Source organism: Sinohyriopsis cumingii, chromosome 18, assembly GCF_028554795.1.
Source record: "Sinohyriopsis cumingii isolate HCF-2022 chromosome 18, ASM2855479v2, whole genome shotgun sequence".
In the NCBI taxonomy this organism is placed as follows: Eukaryota; Metazoa; Mollusca; class Bivalvia; order Unionida; family Unionidae; genus Sinohyriopsis; species Sinohyriopsis cumingii.
Window position 1 is genome coordinate 90393313 of NC_142978.1, and position 22004 is coordinate 90415316.

The window sequence follows — 22004 nt, forward strand, 5'->3', positions numbered from 1 at the left end:
TGGTCTGTTGTTTGTAGCAAAAATAGGAAATGCATGTAATTTGTTTTGAAAAATAAAAGCCATGCTGTGAAACCAATTTAATGGGGCATCAATTGGGGACCAGTCAATGCATTTTGTCTTCATAAAGGTGTTCTAATGATATTTGTTCAGGTTATCACTATATTAATGGCCAAAACTTTTTGATACCAGTAGTGGCAAGTTTTATGGTATATATTGTTAGAAGTTATGTGTTGTAGGCGTATTAATTTATCTATTGTTAGAAGTTTTGTTTCTTTAGTAGATGTTTCAGATATTGTTAGAATTTTTTTTATAGTATGTGTACTAATTTAGATAATATTAGAATTACCTCTCATATTCACCCAGGTTATGAACTGATAATATTAGAATTACCTCTCATATTCACCCAGGTTATGAACTGATAATATTAGAATTACCTCTCATATTCACCCAGGTTATGAACTGATAATATTAGAATTACCTCTCATATTCACCCAGGTTATGAACTGATAATATTAGAATTACCTCTCATATTCACCCAGGTTATGAACTGATACTATTAGAATTACCTCTCATATTCACCCAGGTTATGAAAAATATTACTCTGCTCCTGACAAATTCACATATCCCTCTTTCTTTGTGTATTGTATTGTGACATAAAAGTTTATTAATATTAAAAACAATATTTTAATTTTGTATATCACTTTTAGTTATTGTCATGCTTAAGTTCTGTGGTAATTTTGTTCCTCTGCCATATCTATTGTGGGGCCATAAAGTGTTACTTGTGTCTGTCTGCCTGTCTCTCTTGTCCCATCCCATTACGTGTCATATCCTGCTGTGGAGTTGGCATTTGGTGTTATCGATATATGTCTGTATAACTCCATCCCACTACCACATGTCATGTCCTGCTACGGAGTTGGCATAATGTATTACCTATGACTGTGTGTGTTGTCTGATCATGTTGACATTTGCTCGACATTTCATAAGACATATAGCAATTATGTAGTGTTAACCTTGTCTCTCTCTGTCTGACTTGTTCCATCCCATCAAACCATGTCATGTCCTGCTGTCAGTAGGCATATAGTGTTACCTATGTCTGTCTCATCCCATGCCATCACAACATGTCATGTCTTTATGGAGGGGAAATATATTGTTACCTGTGTTAAACTGTCTCATCCAATCCAGTTACAGCATGTCTTGTCCTGCTATGGAAGGGGCATATACTGTTGTCTGGTTCTGTCTGACTTTCCATCACAGTATCTCATCTCCTGCTATGGAGGATGTGTATAGTGTTTCTGTCTGTGTGTCTCATCCCATCCTGTTACAACATGTTGTGTCTAGCTATAGAAGGGGCATATAGTGTTTCCAATATCTCAGGAGGGGGCATATATTTCCCTCATCTTTCATCTGTCTCATCCCATCCCATTCTATCAAAACATGTCATGTCCTTTCCAACATAAATTTAAATTTTTCTCAAATATTTTTGAAGGACTTGATATGTCATATATAACCCAATTATTACGAGGCTTTACATTAAGGTCAAGTTCAGTTTTGATCATTTTCTAACAGAGTTAAGCCCTTGTTTAACTATGAGCTGTTTTGTAAGTTGCATCTAATTGTAGGCCAAATGGTATATTGATGAATACATTTCATGCTTTGTAAAGGAAATGCAGTATACTTTGTTGAAACTTTACAGCAAATATTTGCTGCAGATATAAACACTTTCCAAGATTGTATGTGTAAATACAAAAAAGTACTTTTCAAGGTTGTATGTGCGAAGAGAAAAATATACTTTCCAAGGTTGTATGTATAAACACAAAAATGTCCTTTCCAAGGTTGCACATGTAAAGACAAAAAAGAACTTTGCAAGGTTGTATGTACTGTTTTAAAAAGTACTTTCCAAGGTTGTATCTGTAAAGACCACAAAAAAAACACTTGCTGTTAATCTCAGCTAGTATCTGTTTCAAATTATTGCTGCAAAGTTTGCAAAGCTTCAGTGGGCACAGCCACATTTGCAATCTCTTTTCTACAAAATCCAGCTGCAAGTATTCTGACAATAGCCTGTGAGAGTAATGCTGCACACAGTTTGCACAAACATTTTGTGAGACCATTGCAGTATATTGTTTGCAAGTAACATCCTGTGAGAGCATTGCTACATTGTTTGCATACAAACAACATCCTGTGAGAGCATTGCTGTACATTGTTTGCGTATAAACAACATCTTGCGAGAGCATTGCTGTACAGTGTTTGTAAATAAATATCCTGTGAGAGCATTGCTGTAGATAGCAAATTTCATCCAGTGAGAGCGTTGCTGTACATTGTTTGAAAATAACATTCTGTGAGAGCATTGCAGTATATTGTTTGCAAATAAGATGTTATGAGAGCATTGCTGTACATTATTTGCAAACGACATCCTGTGAGAGCATTGCTGTACATTATTGCATATAAGATCCTGTGAGAGCATTGCTGTACATTGTTTGCAAACAACATCCTGTGATAGCATTGTTGTGCAGTGTTTGTAAATAAACAACATCCTGTGAGAGTATTGCATATAACATCCTGTGAGAGCATTGCTGCGCATTGTTTGCAAATAACATTCTGTGAGAGCATTGCTGTACATTGTTTGCAAATGACATCCTATGAGAGCATTGCTGACGTACATTGTTTGCAAATAACATCCTCTGAGAGCATTGCAGTATATTATTGCATATAACATCCTATGAGAGAATTGCTGTACATTGTTTGAAATAACATCCTTTGAGAGCATTGCAGTATACTGTTTGCAAATAACATCCTATGAGAACATTGCTATACATTGTTTGCAAATAAAATCCTATGAGAACATTGCTATACATTGTTTGCAAATAAAATCCTGTGAGAGCATTGCTGTACATTGTTTGCAAATAATATAATGTTATGTGAAAACATTGCTGTACATTGTTTACAAATAACATCCTATGAGAACATTGCTGGACATTGTTTGCAAATAAAATCCTGTGAGAGCATTGCTGTACATTGTTTGCAAATAATATTATTTGAGAGCATTGCTGTACATTGTTTGCAAATAACATCCTATGAGAACATTGCTGTACATTGTTTGTAAATAAAATCCTGTGAGAGCATTGCTGTACATTGTTTGCAAATACCGTTCTGTGAGAACATTGCTGTACATTGTTCCCAAATAGCATCCTATGAGAGCATTGATGTACACTGTTGCATATAACATCCTATGAGAACATTGCTGTACATTGTTTGCAAATAAAATCCTGTGAGAGCATTGCTGTACATTGTTTGCAAATACCGTTCTGTGAGAGCATTGCTGTACATTGTTCCCAAATAGCATCCTATGAGAGCATTGCTGTACACTGTTGCATATAACATCCTAAGAGAACATTGCTGTACATTGTTTGCAAGTAAAATCCTGTGAGAGCATTGCTGTACATTGTTGCATATAGCATCCTATGAGAGCATTGCTTTACATTGTTTGTATATAAACAATATGGGCAACATAAAACCTTCCCAGACAATGAATACAGGTAATATCACAATTTTTTAAGGGATTCAAATACATTAGCATTGTTTTATTGGAAATATTATGGTAGTTACTACTTTGAATTGCCACATTAGAAACAGCTTGTTCAGCAGTATCAGATATTTTAGTTGAAATAAAACAAATGGGGAAAACCATACACTGAATTTATTTGCTGAGTAATACAGTGTTTAAACATGACATCTTCTCTGGCAGAATTTTTCATCATCACGTCTGGTACACAGAGTATTTGAAAGCAGATTTCAGCTGAACCTGCAGTTGAGTTTTCTTTCTGCCTCAGCATGTAAATTAATTTGGTCTCCAAAATTAACTGTCATTATGAGAATCTATGATATTTGCAGATATCATGATGCTTGAAAACACAAAACTGAACAAAACTTTTAGAAATGTGTATGATTCAACTACACCATAAACAGCAAGCATGACTGAGCCTGGTTATACAGTGTTTACCCTGCAAATCTATGTAGCTCTCGATTTTCACAATTTAAATAACATCTCTGTACCCATGAAATTTTCAGCACCCAGCAATAGATTATTTTCAGTGATTTCATTTCAACATTATTATTTGGCACTAAATTGTATACTTTTTATATTTTTTTATCATGTGAAATAAAAATTAAAAACAATTATGATTCTGAGATAATTGTACTTTAACATGGCTTAACTTTTACATTTCAGGTTTTTGGATCAATGATTTAGTTGTTTAAAAAGTAGATACTGATTCATTGATAAATGTTTTTCTCTTGAGATAGTATATAAAATTTATCAATCCTGACATCATAATTACCATTTAGAATACTTTTGTTATCCATTGGTATTAGTTATAGAAAATATATACAGAATAAATGGATGTAAAGATTTCATGGAAATATATTATTGATCTGCACAAGATTCTGGAGGACAAACAATATTGTTACGAATTTTCTTATAAGTTATTGGAGCAGAGGTTTCAGGTAACTTGAATTTCATCTATCAAAGTTAAGGAGATTATTCTTTCTTTTTGTATTAAAAAGAGTTGCAGAGAGCTTTCTCGTCCAGGGTTTGCGTAGCTGTCAAGTTTATAATGCGATATTGAACATGTGAATTTCCAAAAAACTTACTTCACAGTTTATTGTCGCATCCAGGATTTGAGTAGCTATCAAGTTTATAATGCCATATTATTGAACATGTAGACATCCAAAACATTACCGTCTGTGTTTCACAATAATTGCAGTTTAAAATGTTCAAATCCTTATTCACAAAACCATTGCTTGTGTAATGTAACTGAGTATTTTTCTAAGTATCAATTTGCAAAAAGCTTTCCAAAAGAGTATTAAGAAGATGGCATTTACTTACATGCATTTACTTTACCTCTGGTATTTTATGACATTACGCTGACACGTATCTAGTTCACCTCTGATATTTTATGAGACTACACTGACATGTATCTAGTTCACCTCTGATATTTTAACTGAATTTTATTTCACTCTTGCTAAATCATATGAACTTAAAATTACAGGCCATATATAGTTTAAATGTTGCAAATGTATGTGAACATGTTCACTTTTTGCATTTTAATCTGGAAAATCTCCATATTTACCAGTCTATTTCCTTCTCAAGTATGTGTCATGTTGATTGATAGAAATACAAACTTGTATTCTGTAGATACTCATATTACATATCATATACCATACACACTCGATTTTAAGTTGGGTTAAGGTGCAGATGGCATAGATCCTGATCTGCTGTTGCATAATGAGCTGGCAGATCAATGAATGTGTTGTTTGTTCCATTAATTATTCCTAGCGTTGACAGGCCTGTGTACAACTGTAAAACAGTTTATTTTTTATGGGTATCACCTTTTGCAGTTTTTGCAAAAATGTACACATTTTGTTGGTGATTTAATTAGTGGATCAAAAAAAGTTTCAGCATACACATTTATTGTTCATGATTGATAGAAAACTTAAAATCCATAAAAATTGTGCCTCACTAAAAACAGTAAATTTACAGTATATCAATCAAATAGCATATACAATGATTTTCATCTCCTTTGACCACATGGGGTCCCATTTGCACCAAAGTTCTATGATTTATCCTCATATTGAGATATTTTAGTCTTGCTTAGAGTACTTAAGATAAAGTATTTTTCTCTGAGGGAGCAGGATGTGTAATCCTTGTTCAGTTTTAAAATTAATCACAAGGGAATCTTGCTATTGTACAAAGAAACAGTTTAGGAAATCCACAATAATTGTTCTGACATAAAACTCTTTTAAGGAAAATTCACGATACATATAATTTCACCACCACATAATGATCAATGACAATACCCACCATATAACACTATATTAAAGTAAACCGTATGAAGACACTCTCGCTTTAGCCACATCTGTTTTCAGGCCTAAAAGAAACCTTATGATTAGAGCTTATCTCATTTAATGAAGCAATACATTCTGTATCTTATGAACATAAATGTTTTAAATCACATTTTATGACTGACTTGTTTTTGAGAGATTTAAATTAATTTTGTCATAAAAATCTTTAATGTAGCTTTGAAATGATATATGTAATAGTATCCTTAGTCATGACTGCCGATGTTTTAAAACCAAATTTAGTATAATTCCAATGAACAATATCTGTACAAATTTTCAGGTTGTGACTTGTAATAGAGCTGCCAAATATTGAAAAATCAGGATTACAATCACAGAGGCTTATTTCTGATAAGGCTTTATGGTTATTTTTTCAAATTCATCTGTCAGTAGTTAAATCTATCCTGATCAAGTTATTTAGTGAAATTTAATATTTAGGTTTATGTACTAAAGTAAAGGAATATTTATGATATTAAAAGAAAAGAATTATTGTTTTTATTAAAGATAATGTATCCAGTAATGTACTAAGATAACTATTTATGACTATAAACAATGTACAAAAACAGCTATTTATGACTATAAACAATGTACAAAGACAGCTATTTATGACTATAAACAATGTACAAAGACAGCTATTTATGACTATAAACAATGTACAAAGACAGCTATTTATGACTATAAACAATGTACAAAGACAGCTATTTATGGCTATAAACAATGTACAAAGACAGCTATTTATGAATATAAGTAATGTACAAAGACAACTATTTATGAATATAAGCAATGTTCAAAGACAGCTATTTATGACTATAAGTAATGTACAAAGACAGCTATTTATGAATATAAGCAATGTTCAAAGACAGCTATTTATGACTATAAGTAATGTACAAGGACAGCTATTTATGAATATAAGCAATGTTCAAAGATGGCTATTTATGACTATAAGTAATGTACAAGGACAGCTATTTATAACTATAAGTAATGTACAAAGACAACTATTTATGAATATAAGCAATGTACAAAGAGAGCTATTTATGACTATAAGCAGTGTACAAAGAGCTATTAATAACTATAAGCAATGTACAAAGAGAGCTATTTATGACTATAAGCAATGTACAAAGACAGCTATTATGACTATAAGCAGTATACAAAGAGCTATTTATGACTATAAGCAATGTACAAAGATAACTGTTTATGACTATAAGTAATGTACTAAGAGAGCTATTTATAACTATAAGCAGTGTAAAAAGAGAGCTATTTATGACTATAAGCTTTATACAAATAGAGCTATTTATGACTATAAGCAATGTACAAAGATAACTATGACTATAAGTAATGTACTAAGAGAGCTATTTATAACTATAAGCAGTGTAAAAAGAGAGCTATTTATGAATATAAGCTATATACAAATAGAGCTATTTATGACTATAAGCAATGTACAAAGATAACTGTTTATGACTATAAGCAATATACAAATATTGCTATTTATATCTATAAGCAATGTACAAAGATAACTATTTATATCTATAAGCAATGTACAAAGATAACTGTTTATGACTATAAGCAATATACAAATATTGCTATTTATATCTGTAAGCAATGTACAAAGATAACTGTTTATGACTATAAGCAATATACAAAGATAACTATTTATTACTATAAGTAGTGTACAAAGAGAACTATTTATGACTGTAGTCTTGCTACAAACAGAACAATCATGCAATCAGCAAAGTTTGCATATAAAGATTCTGTCTTTTACACAATGTTTTCTCTTATTCCCCCACCTCCAAAGTATTTGAAGACCTGCACATTTTTTCCATATAATAATTTTTATGTATACACTTGCTAATATATTGTCTATAATTTTAGATATACATTTTATTATTTATGTTTTGGGGCATTGAAATAATTATAAATAAGTTTAAAAAACTTATGTGCAAAATCAACCAATTTTGTAAAAAAGGAAATTCATGTACGTTCAATAAAAATGCAATGTTTTCAATATGAAAAATGAAATTATACTGATATTAAAAGGATTGATGGCATACTGTTTATAAATAGCACAACAAATTGCTGTCAAAATAGTGCAGGATCCACATTTTACAGTATATATCATCACAGTATCATGTGACCATTGTGACAGATTTTATATTTTAGAGAGCTTCTCATGGGTCAGTAATTATAAGGCATTCTCATAAAAAGGCAGCATAACTTATAGCTTCCTTGTCCAGTTTTATAATGAGGGAGGATCTGTCATTTACTTCATTATAAGGCAGTATACTCTATGAACCACATTCTGTGGACAGCATTATAATGAAGGATTGCTGTACCTAATATCATGAGCTGTACTTGACAGCTTTATAATGAGGAAGGATGTATCATGTACTTCATTATAAGGCAGTCTCATCATTTGGTAGAATGTTCTATGGTTTCCATGTATGGCATGATAATAATGAGTACTGTCTGCATCATGTACTTCATTATAAGGCAGTCTTTTTATAAGGCAATGTGTTCTTTGGTTTCCATGTATGGCATCATTATGAGGGAGTACTGCCTGCATCATCTACTTCATTATAAGGCAGTATATTCTGTGAACCATATTCTATGGACAGCATTATAATGAAGGATTGCTGTACCTAATGCCAAGAGCTGTACTTGACAGCTTAAGCTGTCTTATTCATGCAAGTCTATGCTGTAAACTATATATACCAGTTGGTTATTTTGCTTGTTCATAAGCAGAAGGGTAGAAGTTGAAGTTCATTTTTTTTTCTTTTTTTTTGTTGCTTAACAGACCCTTCATTTTTGTATTGAGACCCCTCTTTATTCCAGATGCCCACCATATCCTATTTTTGCAAAGGTTCACCTGTCTGTGTGCATTTCAGACTGGTCTGCCTTAGATCTGAGGCCAAAAAGTGTAAAATCCAGACACAAAATGAGATTCCAACCAAAGGCGAATTTTGGGTGAAGAAAAACGGGTCCAAAAAATCAGGTTTTTCCCTCTGTATTTTGTAGTGCAACTAAAATGTCCAGATTAATTTGTATTTTCACAGAGCTACATCTGTCTGCCTTTATATAATACCACCCACTTCAGTGTATCATACATGACCTTGATGCAACAGAGCTTGGCAGTAGGCTACTACCTCCTGCCATGTAAACACAGCACCAGGGGTTAATGAGTTAATGGGTATTCATGCAAATCTGTGCTGTGAATTACATGTACCATCTATGAGGGAATGTGAATTTTATTTGAGCTATATACTTGGCATTGTCTGTGGGAAAATTAGTTACTAATTGAATTAACATCTATAAATTTATTATTATTATTATTATTATTATTATTATTATTGGGGGCTCTGGGTGGCCAAGTGGTTAGGTACCATGTTATAGTGCAGGGTCTTGTGACGGAAACCATGTTATAATGAAGGGCTTTAATAACGGGAACCAAGTTATAATAAAGGTCTTAAAACAGAAACCTTGTTATAATGAAGGACTTTATAGTGAGGGAGTGCTGTATGAGATTAATGATGTACTTGAAATAGAGCATACTAAAATCAAACATATGATAAATTGTATATATATGGATCCACACCTGTTACCACATAATGTCTATACCATTTTGAGGGCAAAAGCAACATGTATGGATGGATAAATGCCTGTTACTGCATCATGTCTAACATGGATCCATGTCTGTTACTGCATCATGTCTAGCATGGATCTATGCCTGTTACTGCATCATGTCTAGCATGGATTCATGCATTTTACTGCATCATGTCTAGCATGGATCTATGCCTGTTACTGCATCATGTCTAGCATGGATTCATGTATGTTACTGCATCATGTCTAGCATGGATCTGTGCCTGTTACTGCATCATGTCTAGCATGGATTCATGCCTGTTACTGCATTATTGTCTAGCATGGATTCATGTATGTTACTGCATCATGTCTAGCATGGATTCATGTATGTTACTGCATCATGTCTAGCCTGGATCTGTGCCTGTTACTACATCATGTCTAGCATGAATCTGTGCCTGTTACTACATCATGTCTAGCATACATCCATGCCTTTTACTACATCATGTCTAGCATGGATTCATGCCTGTTACTGCATTGTGTCTAGCATGGATCTGTGCCTGTTACTTCGTCATGTCTAGCATGGATTCATGCCTGTTACTGCATCATGTCTAGCATGGATCCATGCCTGTTACTTCATCATGTCTAGCATGGATTCATGCCTTTTACTGCATCATGTCTAGCATGGATCCATGCCTTTTACTGCATTATGTCTAACATGGATTCATGTCAGTTACTGCATCATGTCTAGCATGGATCCATGCCTTTTACTGCATTATGTCTAGCATGGATTCATGCCTGTTACTGCATCATGTCTATCATGGATCCATGCCTGTTACTGCATCATGTCTAGCATGGATTTGCATTTTACTGCATCATGTCTAACATGGATTTGCATTTTACTGCATCATGTCTAGCATGGATCCATGCCTGTTACTGCATCATGTCTAGCATGGATCTATGCCTTTTACTGCATTATGTCTAGCATGGATTCATGCCTGTTACTGCATCATGTCTAGCATGGATCCATGCCTGTTACTTCATCATGTCTAGCATGGATCCATGCCTTTTACTGCATCATGTCTAGCATGGATTCATGCCTGTTACTGCATCATGTCTAGCATGGATTCATGCCTGTTACTGCATCATGTCTAGCATGGATCCATGCCTGTTACTGCATCATGTCTAGCATGGATTTGCATTTTGCTGCATCATGTCTAACATGGATTTGCATTTTACTGCATCATGTCTAGCATGGATCCATGCCTGTTACTGCATCATGTCTAGCATGGATTCATGCCTTTTACTGCATCATGTCTAGCATTGATCCATACCTTTTACTGCATCATGCGTAGCATTTTGAGGGCAAGAGCAATGTGTAAATGTCTGCTTATTATTTAATCCTAACTGTGTCAAGTTAAAATATTAAGGAGCCATAGCTAAGCTTAAGGAATAAAGAAAGGGTTTTTAATTAATAAAAGGGACTGTATTGAATTATAGGAACATAAATATTGATTCAAGGGACCTGGAGTTGGCAAATTATTTAATGTCACTCAGGAAATAAAACCAATACCTTTGGCTTGAGAAAGCTGAAACCTAATGTAATATTCTCCCATATGGAATACGGGATATATCCTCTTTTCTATGTTGAGTCTAAATGTTAACTGCACAGACTCAGATCTAACTTTGCATAATGCTTCAAGAGATCAGGGTCTATGCAGTTTGTTTGGAGTAATCAGCAGATCTGGATTTGGGCAGTTTATTAGGAGTTATCAACAGATGAGGATCTATGCAGTTTATTAGGAGTAATCAACAGAGCATGGTCTGTGTAGTTTGTTAGGAGTAATCAGCAGATCTGGGTCTATGCAGTTTATTAGGAGTAATACACAGATCAGAGTCTGTGCAGTTTGTTAAGAGTAATCAAAAGATCAGGGTCTGTGCAGTTTGTTAGGAGTAATCGGCTGATCTATGTCTTTGCAGGTTGTTAGGGGTAATCAACAGATCTGGGTCTGTTGTTGTTGTTGTTCTAGGGTTTAACGCCATTTTTCAACTAGATAGGCTATACATGGCGGCCAGTATAACTGGTGGAGGAGGAACCCTGGAAAACCCAGGGAAGAACCACTGACCCACGAGAAGCTACTGGCAGGCTTTCCCACGTACCCACGCTAGCCGAGCCTTGGACTCCAACCAGATCTGGGTCTGTGCAGTTTGCGAAGGGTAATCAACAGATCATGGTCTGTGCAGTTTGTTAGGAGTAATAAACAAATCAGGGTCTGTAGAGTTTGTTAGAAGTTATCAACAGATCAGGGTCTGTGCAGTTTTTTAGGAGTAATCAACAGACCAGGGTCTCTGCCGTTTGTTGGGAGTAATCAGCAGATCTGGGTCTGTGCAGTTTGTTTGGAGTAATCAGCAGATCAGGGTCAGTACAGTTTGTTAAGAGTAACCAACAGGTCAGGGTCTGTGCAGTTTGTGGAGAGTAATCAACAGGTCAAGGTATGTGCAGTTTGTTAGGAGTAATACACAGATCAGACTGTGCATTTTGTTAGGAGTAATCAACAGATCTGGATCTGTGCAGTTTGTTTGGAGTAATCAGCAGATCTGGGTCTTTGCAGTTTGTTAGGAGTAAACAACAGATCAGGATCTGTGCAGTTTGTTAAGCATATTCAACAGATCAGGGTCTGTGCAGTTTATTAGGAGTAATAAGCAGATCAGGGTCTTCAGTTTTTTTAGGAGTAATCAGAACATCTGGGTCTGTACTGTTTGTTAGGAGAAATCAGCAGATCAGGGTCTGTGCAGTTTGTTAGGAGTAATTAGCAGAACAAAAATATACATCGAGATTTGCTGACACATTATGCAGCAGTTGGTTAGGGTCTATGCTATTTGTATTTGAACGACTTAAAAATGAGTATATATGTAAATTCTTTCTCATATTTATGTGGTATATTGTCTTTAGGATCATATTAAAAACATTTTCTGGCATAAATATTACACATACCTATAATAATCAGTCTGGTTAAAGAATTAGCATTTTTAAAAGGACATCATCATCATCATTGTCATCATCATTTTGTGCCACATTTGAGAGTGACTGTCATTACTTTGACATAATTTGCATCTCATAGCAGATAACAATTTTAAGAGACAGATTTGGTGTCATATTGTAGTTGCAGCATGTCATGTAATAGTGCTGCTCACATCTAAAATACTGTTCTGTATAAGACCATTGGTTATTTCTGTTTTCCCATGACCCCTAAATCTGTTGTCTACCACCTGTCATAATTGTTTGATCAGTTTTATTTGCACATTCCATCAAACTTCTAATCAACATTTTTTTTTAACAGAAACAGACATTTTGTAGAAGAACAAGATCAAGAAGACATGAAGCACAAATCAAGGTCATTGTCATCCAGTGAAAGTTGCCATGGTGATAAGGATTGTGCCCCTTGTGCCAGTGATAATCAGAAAAAAGAGCACATAAACAAAGGAAATGTGATTTACTCTTTTGAGTCTAAGGACTATGCAATTAACAATAGAGAAAAGATATTTTATGGCAGAAATGATAAAGAAAATGAAAATGTTGTGGTAGGTGACAGAAAGAAATCAGAAGCCAGTTATCAGACAAAACCTACAAAGTTTCCACTGAACAGGAAAAGTTCAAATATTACCAGTGACTCAGGACGGAGTTCAGTAAGTGAGACTGAGGATGATTTTAGTATTTTTGGTGGAGAATCAGCAGGTAGTAGAGACTTATCAAGTTTACGAAGACAAAGTATAACGATAATCGATGCAACTGGTCACCTTGATGTGCCTCAACAGATAGACACAATACCAAGCAGTCAAAATTTATCAAACAGTTCACCATCTGTGCACACAAACTCTGATTCTAATACTATTGCTCAATCTGATGAAAATAGTAACCATGACTCATCGCCACAACATCGCCGTACGCCAAGAATTATGTACAGTCATTCAGAGGATAGTCAAGTAAATAAGTCATGGCAAACAAATGGTTCATTGTCTTATTCACCATATGGTTCACCCACTGCATCACCACGGCTACGCAGACAACCCACCATGGAAACACGGAGAGTGTCAATATCAGAATCTAGGGAAGGATATACTCAGTTAAACCAATACAAATTGAAAGATGAAATTGGAAAGGTTAGTAGCTAATAGATAATATTTTAGGTAATCCCAGTCAATTTAAAGTGTTTTTACTAAATTATTAATGTTGAATTTCTGTCTTCCACTTTGTATTCTTCATCCATCATCTATCCAATATTGCTTTAGCCAGAAGTCCCCAAAATATTTATGTAACCTGTTTAGAGCCATTAGAAAAATGAACTTCAGAAGATGTTAATTTACTAAAAGTCACTTTAAAACTACTAGAGGTAAGCAGGTCATGAATTTGCTTATTTCAGTTTCATTCAGGGCCCCGAGTGGCTGAATGGTCTAAAGTGCTCATTGTTACGGATCGCTGCCATCTCACATCTGTCTGCATGAGTTTGAGTCTCAGGCTCGGCTAACGTTGGTACGTGAGAAAGTCTGCCAGTAGCTTCTTGTGGGTTGGTGGTTCTTCCCGGGGTTTTCCAGGGTTCTTCCTCCACCAATTATACTGGCCGCCATGTATAGCCTATCTTGTGCTGAAAAATGGCATTAAACCCTACAACAACAACAACAGTTTCATTCAATGCAGCCAAACAATACTCCTACCATGGCTTCGGGATATTTGAATATAAATAATGGATGATCTGTAGCTAGATAAGCTTTATTCGACCTGTAGTATGCAGCAGATTGGTGCTTACAATTTTAGTGCTTGATTCAATTATATAAACTCAGTTTACACTCTATATATATGTACACACCATGACTTGAAAAGAGAACCCTGTTCAGGTATGCACAGTTATTACACTGAATATGGTACTTTTATTCTATCTACACTGTATGGATCAGATACAGATTGTATTGGATGTCATGTCACCTTGCAGTTACCCAATCAAAATCTTGCTATCAAATTTGAACAATGAAGCACTTTAACTTGATCACTTGACAAAATTTGAAAGCATATCAAACATTTGTTTTAAAAAGCCCCAACAAAAACTGAAACTTTCTTAAATGGTGACTTTGATTGGTCTGGAATACCCAATAGCTGTGTAGTAATTTGACCATAATCACTAACCTGACACTGTTTTGTTATCAATGTCCTCTGGATTGGCAACATCAGGATCCAATTTCAGTCTGAATATTTGAGACAAATATATGTTTACATTGTTTTAAGTTGTGCTTTTAGTTTTTATAGCAAATTTTATGGTTAATAATGGAAGTAAATTATTGAAAAAATAGTAATAATCTGTTCCATTTACAAAATTTATGGAGGCCTCTAGGAGGTAAACTAGAACCTGCAGATAATATGGTATCATATTGAACACTCATTAGACTATTATCAACCTTGTTCACTGGATAGTGAATGAGAAAATCCATGAATTGTTAATTAACCTATCCTTATAGACCACAAACAATAATACCATTAATTTACCTATTCTTATAGACCATAAACAATAAAACTATCAATTTACCTATCTTTATAGACCATAAACAACAAGTGTTAATTTACCTATCGTTATAGACCAAAAACAATAATACTATTAACTTACCCATCCTTATAGACCATAGACTATAATAATATTGATTTACCCATCCTTATAGACCACAAACAACAATTAACCTATCCTTAAAGAAAATAAACAATAATAATGTTAATTGATCAATCCTTATAGACCATACTGTTAATTAACCTTTCCTTATAGACCATACTGTTATTTGACCTATCCTTATAGAAAATAAATAATAATACTGTTCATTAACCTATCCTTTTGGACCATAAACAGTAGTACTGTTAATTGACCTATCATTTTAGAACATATTGTTAATTAACATAACGTTATTTTTATATACTTAAAAAATAGTCCCATTACGTTAACATTGTTCCTACAGATCAATATCCAGCTGTATTGACCAGAATGAAGTAGAAATATTCATTGCTTCCATACATAGTTATGATATGCCCACGTTCGAAGAAGTATTTTTGTCTAGTCAAAATAAAAGTGACAATGACCACTGGCCGCATACAAAATTTTGATGTTTTCAGCAGTTTACTCAAGATGAGTCCAGAACAGTTAGATCTATATATATTCAGCTGTTTGACGTAGAGATAAAGGTGGAGGCAAAAGATCTAAAAATAAATCCAGGTGACATGGAAAATTTCATATAAAATTAGAAAAAGCACCATACCAGAAGTGACAATGCAGCAAGATGTAAAAATGTTCAACTGTGGTTATGGAATGTGAAGAGAGATCTTAGGACAATAGAAAACATCCATCCAGATTTATTGAATGACTGTCTTAGTGGACTTTGGTTTCTTTATGCAATGTGATGGCTAGGTTAGATACAGCTTTCATCCAAATTGAAATTTTAAAAAATATATATACTGTAGCCACAACTGAAATTAAATAAAGAAACCATGAATAGGTCTACATCCAAGAACTTAAAATTGCAAGATAAAATACAAACTGAGAGAGACAGAGACAGAGTACATCATACAAATCGTTAATACAGTCTATCAATCATCCTGTTCAAGAGCATATTTGGTTTCAGGTAAACAGTGCACTTTTATTCAGTCAGAATAACATTGTTTTATACCATACTTGGAATGTCATGAAAAAAAGTGACTTCAAAATGAATATCAATCATTATTTTATGGTATTACCCAAGACCAATGAGACACATTTCCCGGGGGGCAAATCTCTGCTGATGAATGCTTCATAGCGAACTCGGACATTCTTTGCCACATGCACTCGGGACCAATATTTTCCAGTACTCAATCATTTAGCCTATGCTTATGGACAATCACAATAATACTGTTGATTAAACTATCCTTTTGGACCATAAACAACAATAATATTAACTAACCAGTCCTTTTGGACCATAAACAACAATAATATTAACTAACCAGTCCTTTTGGACCATAAACAACAATAATATTAACTAACCAGCCCTTTTGGACCATAAACAACAATAATATTAATTAACCTGTTCTTTTGGACCATAAACAGCAATAATATTAATTAACCAGTCCTTTTGGACCATAAACAACAATAATATTAATTAACCAGTCCTTTTGGACCATAAACAACAATAATATTAACTAACCAGTCCTAGACCATAAACAACAGTAATATTAATTAACCAGTCCTTTTGGACCATAAACAACAATAATATTAACTAACCAGTCCTTTTGGACCATAAACAACAACAATATTAACTGACCAGTCCTTTTGGACCATAAACAACAATAATATTAATTAACCAGTCCTTTTGGACCATAAACAACAATAATATTAATTAACCAGTCCTTTTGGACCATAAACAACAATAATATTAACTAACCAGTCCTTTTGGACCATAAACAACAATAATATTAATTAACCAGTTCTTTTGGACCATAAACAACAATAATATTAACTAACCAGTCCTTTTGGACCATAAACAATAATATTAACTAACCAGTCCTTTTGGACCATAAACAACAATAATATTAATTAACCAGTCCTTTTGGACCATAAACAACAATAATATTAACTAACCAGTCCTTTTGGACCATAAACAACAATAATATTAATTAACCAGTCCTTTTGGACCATAAACAACAATAATATTAATTAACCTGTTCTTTTGGACCATAAACAGCAATAATATTAATTAACCAGTCCTTTTGGACCATAAACAACAATAATATTAATTAACCAGTCCTTTTGGACCATAAACAACAATAATATTAACTAACCAGTCCTAGACCATAAACAACAGTAATATTAATTAACCAGTCCTTTTGGACCATAAACAACAATAATATTAACTAACCAGTCCTTTTGGACCATAAACAACAACAATATTAACTGACCAGTCCTTTTGGACCATAAACAACAATAATATTAATTAACCAGTCCTTTTGGACCATAAACAACAATAATATTAATTAACCAGTCCTTTTGGACCATAAACAACAATAATATTAACTAACCAGTCCTTTTGGACCATAAACAACAATAATATTAATTAACCAGTTCTTTTGGACCATAAACAACAATAATATTAACTAACCAGTCCTTTTGGACCATAAACAATAATATTAACTAACCAGTCCTTTTGGACCATAAACAACAATAATATTAATTAACCAGTCCTTTTGGACCATAAACAACAATAATATTAACTAACCAGTCCTTTTGGACCATAAACAACAATAATATTAATTAACCAGTCCTTTTGGACCATAAACAACAATAATATTAACTAACCAGTCCTTTTGGACCATAAACAACAATGATATTAACTAACCAGTCCTAGACCATAAACAACAATAATATTAACTAACCAGTCCTTTTGGACCATAAACAACAATAATATTAATTAACCTGTCCTTTTGGACCATAAACAACAATAATATTAATTAACCAGTCCTTTTGGACCATAAACAACAATACTATTAATTAACCTATCCATACAGACCATAAACAGCAATAATATTAATTAACCAGTCCTTTTGGACCATAAACAACAATAATATTAACTAACCAGTCCTTATTGACCATAAACAACAATACTGTTAATTAACTAGTCCTTATGGACCATAAGCAATAACACTATTAATTAACCAGTCCTTACAGACCATAAACAATAATATTAATTAACTAGTCCTTATGGACCATAAGCAATAACACTATTAATTAACCTGTCCTTACAGACCATGAACAGTAATACTGTTAATTAACCTATCCATACGGACCAAAAACAACAATAGTATTAATTAACCAGTCCTTTTGGACCATAAACAATAATGCTGTTAATTAACTGTTACTAATCTATGTTCTTAAAAATAAGTAAAAGAAAAGAATGAAAAGGAACAAGCTTTGTAAAATTCAACAAATATTTTTTTTCTCCCTAGAATGAAAAGTAAAAATGCAATAAAAAAGAACTTATGGTATTACAAATTAAATCTTGATGTTTAAGTATTAAGGCAAACTTGCTATAATTGATTTTAATTAGCTTTACAAACACATCATCCAACTGTCCTGCTGACTCCATTGTTTCAATTTCTCAGCACTGTAACTTGACACCATAGCATTGAATAGCTGCTGATAACATTGTATTGACCCCTGACCTGCCTCTAAATCTAACAATAACTGTAGATCTACTCCTCTATCATAGATATACTGTTATTAAATTTATGGAGAGAATTTAGAAAATTTATATACAAATATATCTTCTCTTTTAAAACTTATATGAATACCATAGCACCTGAAATAACTAAATTTAGCCCTATAATAGCAATCCATAATAATACCAGTAGTTTAATAAATGATCACATGTGCTTGTTTGTTTAATTGGCTGACCTTGAGTTGGTGATATGGCAGTTGCTGCCATTTGTGATTTTATTGTTAAGTGGTGAAATTTAATAAATTGGAGACAATTTAAGTGAGAGCCTGTTTGATTAAAATTGGTCTTTAACTAAATGATATAATCAAAAGATAGCAATGTTTCACAAACAGAATGATGAGAATTTGTTTGATGGAACATTTAAGGTTACTGCATTTGTATGGGAAAATATGAACGAGTTTATCGGAACTATACTGTATGATGCTTGGAATGAAGTTTTTATAAAAAGAAACAAGTTCATATTCTTTTGAGTTGATATTTTCCATTTTTTAATTTTAATACATTTTTCATATGTGTATGTTGCCAATGTTATTATGAGCTACAGATTACATATTTATCACCTGGATGCTCTTTGTTGGGGGGGATGGGGGGGTGGGGGCCTAGCTATTTACATATATGACTTGTACTATAAATTTAAACATTTTCTCAAAAAAGTATAACTTGAAAAATTGCAAAGCAGTTAGGGTGTGACAGCCCATTTCGCCAGCACAAATAAGGCTTTTGCATCATCTTGACTTGTTTGCTCTGAGGCTCTTGCTTTTCTGCCAAAACACTCCTTCCTCTGTTGCTTTTTTTTCTTCAAATTTACTGCTTGGACTGGCTTGTAAAATATATATGAAGTGTTTTCAAGGGAGATAGGATAGCACTTGGCTTTAATATACCTTCCTGTGCTATTTGTATTGATTTTAGAGAGCATGGCTCATAGTCTGAACTGTTTGATTTGCGAATAGTTATGAACATTTCTCCTAATTAAGTGTTTAAATTATCAGAATGATATTTTCATTACTGCATGTCTCGTGTTGTTGTGGACATCATGGGTATCACATTCAGTTGTTTGTTTGGTTGAAAGTTTCATTTTTTGCTTGAACTCATCCACATCATCAGCTTTGTCATCTCTACTTTCAAATGGACCAAACAGTGAGCTTCCTTCAAAGTCAAATCCAGTACAAGTAATTTAGTTCTTCCACAGGCAAATCTAATAAATCAAATGCTCTGGCATCTGCTTTGTGTGTTTACATTGAATGTTTACAATTAAAGTATGGTAGTTTCTAACACACAGTACTATTTTTAGACACACATGATGTGCAGTATGAAGCAGTGCAGTATGGATAAAATACTGTATGATTTTGATAATGTAATATTAATGGAGAGAAAAAATGAGCACATAATAATTGTTGTTGTTGTGTGGTTTAATGCCATTTTTCAGCACACGATAGGTTATGCATGGTGGCCAGTATCAATGGTGGAGGAAGAACCTGGGAAAACCCCAGGAAGAACCACCGACCCACGAGAAGCTATTGGCAAGCTTTCTCACATACCCACATTGGCCGAATCCTAGACTTGAACCCACGCAGACAGAGGTGAGATGGCAGTGATCCATAACGGAGAGGAGCACATAATAAAGTGCAGATATAGACTAATGGTAGTTGTTTTTGAACTACCTGTATTTGAACTTGTCTCACCTGTATTTCATGCAAATGAATTCATTGTAAGAGCATTTTTATTAATGTGTAATCTTATTTGAATGAATTTGGAAAATACAGATAGTTTACCTAAACATACAAGAAATCATTTTAAATGTGGAAAGAAGTACTTATTCATACTTCTGATGCATATTCCACATCCCTTGATTTCTCACAAGAAATAAATGCCTATCTGGAAAAAAATTACATATTATCTTCCACATATTCAGTCATGCATGCATTTTCATTTGTGCAGAAATAAGTAATGCTAACAGTTGTCTGTATTAGGGCCATAATACTATTTTTGTACAGTGATCTCTCACAATAACAATGTACCTCATAATAGGGCCATAGTACTGTTTTTTGTACAGTGATCTGTCACAATAACAAGGTACCCTGTAATAAGGCCATTATAAATACTGTTTTTGTACAGTGATCTCTCACAATAACAAGGTACCCTGTAATAGGGCCATAATGCTGTTTTTGTACAGTGGTCTCTCACAATAACAATATACCCTCTAATAGGGCCATACTACTGTTTTTGTACAGTGATCTCTCACAATAAGAAGGTACCCTGTAATAGGGCCATAATAATGTTTGTGCAGTGATCTCGCACAGTAACAGTGTACCAGGGGAGTCATAAAAGACTAGTGTGTTATAAGTCACTGTCACTTTGTAAATTAATACATCATTCATTTATTACTGTGACATGGTGTATTAGGATCCATGACCATACAAGTGTTTTAACTGTGTTATAAAGTCTGCGTCACATGGTATAATGAGGGAACACATGTATATTGTATTGAATTGCAGATGGGTTGAATACAAATGTACCATTGGTATACTTGACCATCAGGTCAGGATTTATAATTTCCACTCCTAATGATCAATAGAACAAGCCATGTAGACCTTGCTCTATTAATAGATCTAGCCATGTAGACCTTGATCTATTAATAGATCTAGCCATGTAGACCTTGATCTATTAATATATCTAGCCATGTAGACCTTGATCTATTAATATATTTAGCCATGTAGACCTTGATCTATTAATATATCTAGCCATGTAGACCTTGATCTATTAGTAGAACAGGCCATGTAGACCATGATCTAATAATAGAACTAGCCATATAGACCATGATCTATTAATAAAACAAGCCATGTAGACCATGATCATTTATTTGAACAAGCCATGTATTACCTTGATCTGTTAATAGAACTAGCCATGTAGACCATGATTATTGGTCTATTAATAGAACAAGCCATGTATTACCTTGATCTGTTAATAGAACTAGCCATGTAGACCATGATTATTGATCTATTAATAGAACAAGCCATGTATTACCTTGATCTGTTAATAGAATTGGCACTGTAGTGCTAATTGATCTATCAATAGAACAATCCATGTAGACCATGATCATCTAACATATACTAAGATAGCAGATTTTACTCTTGTTTATACAGGGGAAAATAAGTCAATGCTAGTCACTTAGAGCAAAATAGGGTCTTGTATTCTAATATAACATTGTGAGCAAAACACTCAAGTGCAATCTGCCAAAATTTAGACACGGGACTTTTATAATTTTT

The 22004-nt window shown here is 33.6% G+C and overlaps 1 protein-coding gene and 1 long non-coding RNA gene across 3 annotated transcripts in view; one reads left to right on the forward strand and one right to left on the reverse strand.

The window, feature by feature from the left end:
- The window catches only part of LOC149777423 (uncharacterized), a 66574-nt gene extending 61636 nt beyond the window's left edge, over positions 1-4938 (reverse strand). The window contains exon 1 of one of the 2 annotated variants that reach the window (XR_016416302.1): positions 4883-4938. This is a non-coding gene — a long non-coding RNA (uncharacterized LOC149777423). Of the gene's footprint in view, positions 1-1154; positions 1330-4882 lie in introns of those variants that run through there. The other variant, XR_016416301.1, reaches the window with a different exon arrangement.
- Positions 1-22004, forward strand: part of LOC149777422 (calcium/calmodulin-dependent protein kinase kinase 1-like) — a 247985-nt gene that overhangs the window by 142137 nt on the left and 83844 nt on the right. The window contains exon 3 of the mRNA XM_089941395.1: positions 12804-13623. Coding sequence (XP_089797521.1) covers positions 12804-13623 — 820 coding nt within the window. The remainder of the gene's footprint in view (positions 1-12803; positions 13624-22004) is intronic.